Source organism: Astatotilapia calliptera, chromosome 12 (genome assembly GCF_900246225.1).
Source record: "Astatotilapia calliptera chromosome 12, fAstCal1.2, whole genome shotgun sequence".
Classification (NCBI taxonomy): domain Eukaryota; kingdom Metazoa; phylum Chordata; class Actinopteri; order Cichliformes; family Cichlidae; genus Astatotilapia; species Astatotilapia calliptera.
In genome coordinates this window covers 27,406,903-27,416,442 of record NC_039313.1, presented here as the reverse complement: position 1 = coordinate 27,416,442, position 9,540 = coordinate 27,406,903, and the positions used below count along the sequence as shown (strand labels likewise).

The 9,540-nt window shown below is 42.3% G+C and overlaps 1 protein-coding gene across 1 annotated transcript; it reads left to right on the top strand.

Annotated features, from left to right (window-relative positions):
* Positions 1-2,536: 2,536 nt before the first annotated feature.
* LOC113034147 (granzyme A-like) lies at positions 2,537-5,066 on the top strand. Its single transcript, XM_026188501.1, has 5 exons — positions 2,537-2,600; positions 2,786-2,927; positions 3,549-3,696; positions 4,539-4,808; positions 4,897-5,066. Exons 1-5 carry the CDS (start codon positions 2,537-2,539, stop codon positions 5,056-5,058), a joined length of 786 nt encoding a protein of 261 aa, XP_026044286.1. The 3' UTR covers positions 5,059-5,066.
* Positions 5,067-9,540: the final 4,474 nt, after the last annotated feature.

The window sequence follows — 9,540 nt, the reverse complement described above, 5'->3', positions numbered from 1 at the left end:
GTCCACTACGGAGGACATTTTTTAGACACTTCAATACTATACTAAAATGAAGTTAGAATTAAGCATGCTATGTTTTAATGTGTTATTAAGAGACTTATTTAAAATATGTTAACAACATTTATAGCTAAAAATTGCTCAATAAGAAGTTTTATGCACTTACTTTTCTTCTTCCCATAAAATGTGCTTGCAGCGATGGCCGCCATGTTCCTTAATGAAAAAACTAAAGTTCCCAAAGCTCCACCCCTTCACATTTGGTATCATTGGAAAGCCCTAAATGTCCTCTGTAGATACCAAAAGGAGGCAGTTCTGTAGTATGCAGTGCATGCCAGATATTCAGGTTTAGAAAGGTGCTCTACAGAGGACAAATTTGCATTGCTGGTAGTCAGGAAAACAAAAATATATCATGCATTTAAGTATTCAGAGCCGTTGCTCGATACTTTGTTGAAGCACCTTTGGCAGGAAATATATCCTGAAGTAATTTTGAGTAAGATGCTGCAAGCTTGGCATACTTGTTATTGGGCAGTTTCTCACATTTTTGTATGCAGAACCTGTCAGACTCCATCAGGCTGGATGGGGAGTGTTGGTCCACAGCCATTTTCTGTTTTCTTCAGAGATATTAAATCAGGCTCAAGTCTGGGCTCTGGCTGGGCCACTAAAGACATTCACAGAGTGGTCCCTAAGCCAATCCTCTGTTATCCTGGCTGTGTGCTTTGGTTCGTTGTCCTGTTGGAATATGAACCCTCCCCAAAGTCCAAAGTACAGTGCTATGGAGCAGGTTATCATCAAGGATGTCTTTGTATATTGCTGATTTTATCTTTGCCTTGATCCTAACTAGTCTCCCACTAGTTTTCCTTTTACAGAAAAATATCCCCACTGCATGGTGCTGACACTGCCGTGCTTTGCTGTAGGAATGGTATTGGCCAGGTGATGAGCAGTACCTGTTTTCTTCCAAACATGATGCTTGGCATTCAGCCCAGTTTCAGCCCAGTCTTTGTTTCATTAGACCAGATGTGGTCTTTTTTGATAGTTCGATGGTCTTAAGCACCCGAAGGACTCTAGTGAAGGTGAGTCCTTCGGTGAGCCTCCCAGGCTTGTTTGGGTAGCTGTGGCGGTATTCTCTGACCATGGAGGGGTCCAGAATGCAGACGGAGGCATCCAAAATCTCTCTTCTGGACCCCACAAAATCCACAAGATACTGATATTGATATTGAAGGCTCTTTACTACAATTGCTTGTATGTGTATATGCACTCTTTAACGTCGGGGATCTGGGTCTGAGGGATCCAGGGTCCTTGAGCAGTGTGGACTCATTATCATTATTATTATTATTATTGTGTGTTTTAGCTGCACTGAGCTGCCGGCTGTGTCCCAAGTTGTAGGAATAGGCAGGTGTGTGTTGGGATGTTTGTTTGTCTGCAGTTGGCGCTGTTTCCTGTAGGCTGGGTGCCAGCCCCCTTGGTAGGGGGCTGGCCACACCTGAAGACCATGCCATGCACTTGCTGATGATGAGGCTCGTAGGGGGAGCTATTTAAGCGTATGATGGAGCTCCCTCTGGCGTGGGATTATTGCGTGAGACTCCAAGTCAGTCTTCAAGTCAGTGTTGAAGACTAGTTATGTGGTGTCTTGATGGCTGTTTCTATTGTGTCTCAGGAGGAGCGTGGAACGTCAGATAGCAGCAGGCATGGGGAATGCAGAGACATGGGAGTGGAGAGCACAGAACACGGATGTTTTGGGAGAAGACACGACACGGGAGTCAGGGGAGCACATGGGGATTTATTCTGTGGATTATTAACTGCACTATAAATAAACGCACTGTTCAGCATAAGGAGGCCGGCACTTGGGTCCTCATTCCCCGCTTCCCCGACTGTGACAATAATTATTTATTTATTTTCTCCTCCTGTTCTCCCTCTTTTTAAAATACCAGCTTTACCACAGAAGAGAGTTGAATACATCCATTATTTTCTATCCTATTCTGTCCTTGTCTTGTTTTTGTAAAATAATATTAAAATACAAATATTACCAATGATATGATTATTTTTTCTGTGATAATGAATTTTTTAAAAGACTTAACGTAAACTTCACAAAAAGACAACCTCAAATGTTTTACTGAGTTTTTGTTTTACACAGTTCCAGAGCATTGTTTGCAATTATTCACTATGTTTGAGTCCATTCACGGTTTTATGATTTCAACATGTCTGTGAACAGTGTGTCATTTTTCATTGTTTATTCTGCAAATCATTTTTTCTTCTGGTTAATAAGATGACATTTTAGAAAGCAAATGTGAAAGTGTCAGTGACTTACTGACATATCTGCACCCAGTGACAACGTTCTCGGAATCACGTAAAGAAACCCACCATCGCACAGTAAATAAACAAAATGGTCATTATTCGTGGTAAATTCAACCAGAGTTCTTGAAATGATGTAAGCTTGAACCTTTTGCAGCCAGACCACATCCTTTCAGCTCAACATAAGTTGTGCATTACAGCTATGATCAAGGTTTCAGTGCATTCAGCATCTGATAAGGAGAGGTAAGCAGAAATGTTCTGCCCGAGAGATTTCAGTCTTTTCATCACATGTGTGATTCTCTTCATCATCCAGTCTGGTGAGCAGTGTTTTCTCTTGAATTTGCTTTTTGCTCCATTATGTAAACATGCACAATGCAAACTCACATTACTGAGGTCTTTCAGTCTTACAAAGCAGTTTGTTGAGATGCAGTGTGCTTCTTTCTTTTGCTCATCTGTTCTTGACTTCAACATCCAGTGACTGGACATTTTTATTTTGTTTTAGGTCATGGTTCTGAGATCATTGGAGGGAAAGAAGTCAAGCCACACTCGCTGCCTTTTATGGCTCTGCTGGAGGGTGATGGAAAAATGTGTGGAGGAATATTAATTGATCCAACATGGGTCCTGACTGCTGCTCACTGTCCGAAGTAGGAAATTAAATCGTACTTTTATTACAATTTTCAAGCTTTAAAATGTTAAAATGCAATTTAATACAATTGTTTTGTGTATATGCCAGTCAACAGTATATTTATTATTCTGATGCTTATGGACTTTATTTACAAAAGATACAATTTTTGCCGCATCTGGCTTTCATTATGGAAACACACACACACATTCAGTATATCTACCTTTTAAATAAACAGTTGATCTCTTACTGAACTATCAGACCTTTTTAAAAAGACACACATGCACATACACATACACATGCAGACACACACTGAGTTACAGAATTATGACAGATTTTCTGATGACATCATATTTACTCTGTTTGGCTTATGTGACCAGTGTGTCTACAGTATTATAGATGAAAGATATAGAAACTGTAGAGCTAATGTGCATACGTTGATGTTTATTTTTATCAACAGCATAGTATTAAACAATCTCATTTTACACATTTTACAAAGATAGATCTTTCACAGAGATGCTGTAAGGAATTTTATTTATAAAGCACTAACAACCAAACAATGATCTATAAATTTTTATTAACCTGTTCTATAAACAAACTATCATCACCACAAAGTGTTGTTGATGTTTTTTTTCTCTTCCAGTATAAGTACGGTGATCCTGGGAGTGCATTCCATCGAGAAAAAGAAAAAGAAAGAGACACGTTTAAGGCAGGTCCGAAAGGTTCAGAAATGTGTTCGTCATCCCAGCTATTCTGAAGAAAAAAAAGTCAATGACCTCATGTTGCTGAAGGTAAGGTGATAATTGAATGTCCAACAGTGAGCAGAGCAAAGATTCAGCAATGTGAATTAAAAAGGAATCTAAAATAACATATCTGAAGCTTCAGATAAGAAATGGTCTAAATCAAACAAAATCAAAGTCTCTTTTCTTCTATTTTCAGTTGCTGTTTATTCAAAATGCTGTTAATCAAACACTTTGTGTGCCTGTTATACTCTTCCAAGGCTCTCGCATGTCCCTATGTTGTTTTAACAATATCAACACTTTTAGTAGCTGTAATTAAGGTTCATTGCAAACACTGTAATTTATTCTAATCTGTTCTGTGACTGATTCTGAGTATCAGACAAATTTTATAAAAAGCCCATATTCATTCAAACATCCTTCCTTTCTGCTGTGACTAAAAAATAGCAGTTTTGTTGATCTTCAACCTTCAAAGCCCTCATGCTATTGTAGACACTTTGATGCTACTCAGAAAAGTAAACAGGGTATTGAATTCTTAATCTGGCCATTGCATAGACTGCATGCTTTTCAAGTGGTTACCTGAAAGCATCCAGTCATACTCAAGCCCCTTAAGGTCAAAAAATGGAAACACTTAACATTTTTCACTGACTCTGGCTGGTTAAATTCATGTCACTAAATTCACAATTAACCCCCTCTTTACTTTTAAGGTTAGTCTTAAAGATTTCCTTTTTGATAAAGCTTAAAAGATCACGTTGACTCCTTGAAGCAAATTGTAGAGAAAGGAGGCTTCGGTTTTTGAATTACTGCATATAGTTCTTTTATTAAGAAAAATCTTTGTAAAGATACGTATACACAATTTATATCCTATGTTATGTTTCTTTTTAATCTTATTTCAGCTTAATGAACCAGTGCAGGAAACCAAAACGGTGAATTGTCTCCAGCTACATAAACATGTCAAAGACCCTGCAGCTGACAGCAACTGTCTGGTGGCTGGATGGGGACTAACTAAAAAAAACAAACCATCAGATGTCCTTATGTCTGTTAATGTGACTGTGATCGATAGAAAGAAGTGCAACTCTCGTGACTATTACAACCGCAACCCTGTTATCACCAGTGACATGATATGTGCTGGTTCAAAGGGTAAAAAAAAGACTGATACCTGTAAGGTAAGGATCATGCATATTTTTTGTGCTTGAAGACCCGCTGCCACCTTGAAAGTTGTAAATAATTCAAAAGCGATTGCTCTTTCTGCAGGGGGATTCAGGAGGGCCACTGTTGTGCAATGGAGTGCTAGTTGGAGTCACTTCTTTTGGACCTAAAGAGTGTGGTAACATAAAAAAACCTGGAGTCTATTCTTTTCTCTCAGAAAAACAAGTCAAGTGGATCAAGAACACAATGGGTGCCCCTGAAATGTGATACCGACATCAATGCAGATATGACCTAACAGCCAAATATGAATCTTTGATGCTGTTAAACATGCCACTGCTGGGTCCACTTGATCTATTATTTTTCATTTAATGGCTTCTGTTTCATCTTTTATAGAGTAGGTTCCTTGCTTGCTATAATCTTTACAGACTATTAAAAGCATCAGCACATCTATTACATGAACAGGCGTTTGCGCATGCGCCAACCAGCGTGCAGCCTGTTACAGTCGCTCCTGCTTTTCTCTTAGTTTAGCTCTTTTTTCTTACGTATTCTTTTTTTTTCTGACTTGTATTTTCCTCCGTTTTCTATCTCTTACTCAATCATGTGGATTGAGAGAGTTTTTGTTCTTCTGGTGGCCGTGGAACTGTTACTTTTATCATGGAACGGGACCGCGGCACATCTCCTACACGCACGGACTGTTTACTCCAGAGATCAGCTGATCGCCCTGATGCCGGCCGGCTCGCTGGCCAGGCCCGCAGAAGTGCCCGCAGAAGTACCAGCTGAAATTTGGAGGAAAACACATCGGGGATGCAGAGGTCAAGGACAGAAGAGAAGAAAAAAGGTGACGGTGAGACAGCGGAGGCTCGAAGCGAGGAGGAGGTTTAAACCGTGTCTGCCGTCTATCGTGATGGGAAATGTGCGATCGTTGGCAAGTAAAATCGACGAGCTCTCAGCACTGGTACGGAGTCAGAGGGAGTACCGAGAGTGTAGCCTGATGTGTTTCACCGAATCATGGCTGCACCAGGTCATTCCCGATGAGAATGCTTCCGTGGAAGGCTTCCACACTGTTCGGGCGGACAGGGACAGCATCGCTAGCGGTAAGCGTAAAGGAGGTGGGCTTGCTGTTTTAGTTAACAACCGGTGGTGTAACCCTGCCAACATAACAATCAAAGAAAGGATTTGTTGCCCGGACACTGAACTGTGTGCTGTTGGACTCAGGCCGTATTATTTACCCAGGGAATTCTCTCACGTCATCTTGGTGGCTGTTTATGTTCCCCCCTCTGCTAACCCCACAGCTGCATGTGACACTATCCACTCTGCCATAGCTCGGCTACAGACTCAGCACCCGAGTGCCTTTATTGTGATCTCGGGTGACTTCAACCATGTATCACTGGACAATACACTACCAACATTCAAACAATATGTGGACTGTCCCACCAGGGGAGAGAAAACTTTAGACTTACTGTATGCTAACGTCAAGGATGCATACAGCTCCTCCTCCCTCCCCCCACTTGGTAGGTCAGATCATAACCTGATTCACCTCACCCCCCGCTATGTGCCAATTGTGAGGAGGGAACCTGTGACCACCAGGACTGTTAGGAGGTGGTCAGAGGAGGCAATAGCGGAACTACAGGGCTGTTTCGAGGTGACCGACTGGGAAACACTCTGTGAGCCTCACGCCGAGGACATCAATGGGCTTACTGAGTGTATCACAGACTACATAACTTTCTGCACCGACTCCATTGTTCCAGCTCAGACTGTTCATTGTTACCCAAATAACAAGCCGTGGGTGACTAAGGACATCAAAGCCCTCCTCAACAACAAGAAGAGGGCTTTCAGAGGGGGCAACAAAGAGGAGGTGAGGAAGGTCCAGGTGTTACTAAAGGACAAGATCAGAGAGGCTAAGGACAATTACAGGAGGAAGCTGGAGTGGAAACTCCAGCAGAACAGCATGAGAGAGGTGTGGAGGGGCATGAAGACCATCACTGGATTCAGGCCAACCAACAGCAGGGGAGCTGAGGGAGGTGAGAATAGAGCCGACGAGTTGAATCTGTTTTTCAATAGATTCGACACCACAGTGTCTGCTCCTACCCCCACAACCTCACCTGCAGTCAGCCTGGAATCCAGAGCCACACCACTGTGCCAGCCTCTCTCTTCACATGTTGCCTCCTGTGAGATTCCTGACACCCCTCCCCCACCCATCACCTTCACTCAATACCAGGTTGAGATGCAAATGAGGAGACTTCACTCAGGCAAGTCTGCTGGACCAGACGGAGTGAGTCCCCTTGTCCTCAAGGCCTGTGCCCCCCAGCTGTGTGGAGTCTTTCATAAACTGTTTATGCTGAGTCTGAGTCTGCAGAGGGTCCCGGTGATGTGGAAGACATCATGCCTCGTCCCTGTACCAAAGACGCCTCGTCCCAGTGGCCCCCAGGATTACAGGCCCGTGGCACTGACCTCCCACATCATGAAGACCCTGGAAAGGCTCATCCTGGACCAGCTGCGACCCATAGTAAGACCACATCTGGATCCCCTTCAGTTCGCTTATCAGCCTCGTCTCGGAACAGAGGACGCCATCATCTACCTGCTCAATCGTGTCTACACCCATCTGGACCAGCCGGCGAGCACTGTGAGGGTCATGTTTTTTGACTTTTCCAGTGCTTTCAACACCATCAGGCCGACCCTCCTGGGTGATAAGTTAGCAGCGATGCAGGTGGATGCTTCTCTGGTGTCCTGGATTGTTGATTACCTGACAGGAAGACCACAATATGTACGTCTCCCACAGTGTGTGTCTGACAAGGTGATTAGCAACACAGGGGCACCACAGGGGACTGTCCTCTCCCCCTTCCTCTTCACCCTCTACACCACAGACTTCAGCCACTGCACAGAGACCTGCCATCTTCAGAAGTTTTCTGATGACTCTGCGGTGGTTGGATGCATCAGCAGGGATGATGAGACAGAGTACCGGGCTGTGGTCGACTCCTTTGTCACGTGGTGTGAGCAGAATCATCTGCAGCTCAACGTGGCAAAGACCAAGGAACTGATCGTGGACTTCAGGAAGACCAGGAAACACTTGACCCCTGTTTCAATCCAGGGGGTCAGTGTTGACATTGTGGAGGACTATAAATACCTTGGAGTACACATTGACAATAAACTGGACTGGGCTAAAAACACCACAGCACTTTACAGGAAGGGCCAGAGTCGTCTCTATTTTTTGAGGCGACTGAGGTCCTTCAACATCTGCCAGAAAATGCTGAGGATTTTCTATGAGTCTGTTGTGGCCAGTGCGATCCTCTATGCTGTTGCATGCTGGGGGAGCAGGCTGAGGGTCGCAGATGCCAACAGACTTAATAAACTGATCCGTAAGGCCAGCAATGTTGTGGGGATGGAGCTGGACTCCCTCAAGGTGGTGTCGGAGAGGCGGATGCTGTCCAAGATAAAGACAATGTTGGATAACACCTCCCACCCACTCCATGACATGTTGGTCAGTCACAGGAGCTCGTTCAGTGAGAGACTGAGATTACCGAAAAGCACCACTGAACGACACAGGAAATCATTCCTGCCTGTGGCCATCTCCCTGTACAACGCATCCACTTAACACACTGTTTACTGCAACAGCTACACATGTTTCTTTTCCAAATATTTATTTATAAGTGACTTATTTATGTATGTATGTATGTATGTATATATATGTATATATTGTACTATTCTTAGTTAGCGTATTGTCTGTCTTGTCTTAATGTTGGTTTAAAATGGAGCACTGTAACAAAAAATAATTTCCCCCAGGGATCAATAAAGTATTCTGATTCTGATTCTGATTCTGATTGTTTAAACATCATATAACTGGAAGTGGGTTCATCACCCTTTCCCTTGCAGGAACTTGGGTGAGATATCTATAACCAGTCTTTTTAGTATTGTGTAGGAAAAGATTGACTGTCCAGTATTTTAGCAATTGTCATTGCACACTATACATAAACATGGGTACATAGCTTTCACACCTGAAAAGATAAGCAAATGTAAAAGTGCCTTAAATCTGCATTGTTTCTACTTTACTTTCTGTATTGCTTTTTGACTACACTTTCTTCTTTTTCTACTTTCTAATAAAGCAAAATTTTAAAAGGAATCACTGTTTATTTCATTGTTTTTACTATAGCTCTTTCAAATTTCCAATTTCTCAAACACATTATATGTCATATAAAAAACGTATCTGATTTTAGAATGCTACATTCTTCAAAGTAATGGACATAGAGCCCACCTTACATTTTAAGATACATAGTTAATAAAAGTTATAAATACAGTACTTGAACTTAATATGTCTCTCTCCAGACATGTGTACGGTGTACATTCTGACACCTGACATTTTTTTGTCTGATACCTGACAATTTTTTTTTTGACAACTGACACCTGACAATTTTTTGTCTGATACCTGACGATGTCCTAAAATGTACACCGTACTTGTGACATATGTCCATATGATTGGCAAACTTGTCCCGTACTTTTGCAAGCATTTCTGGAGTCACTGTAACCAGATACCAGTGAATGGCTGTGGAATTAAATCACTTACACAGTAAAGATGATATCTTGTAATTTATTTTCTTCTTTCTTCTTTCCCCCCCTGAGGTAGGTTAGGTTGTAATAATCTTTCCTGCAAAAGAGAGCTGTAGTAATGTCAACACAAGAGACATTCACTTCTAGAAGAACAAGCATAATGAGCCTCTGACTAAGAGCAAACCACAAAAAATAATGCTAAGACCC

Coding starts and splice junctions, on each gene's coding strand:
- LOC113034147 (XM_026188501.1), top strand. CDS start 2,537: ATGTTCTGCCCGAGAGATTTCAGTCTTTTCATCACATGTGTGATTCTC. Junction 2,928..3,548: donor ACTGCTGCTCACTGTCCGAA/GTAGGAAATTAA, acceptor TTTCTCTTCCAG/TATAAGTACGGTGATCCTGG. Junction 4,809..4,896: donor AAAAGACTGATACCTGTAAG/GTAAGGATCATG, acceptor CTCTTTCTGCAG/GGGGATTCAGGAGGGCCACT.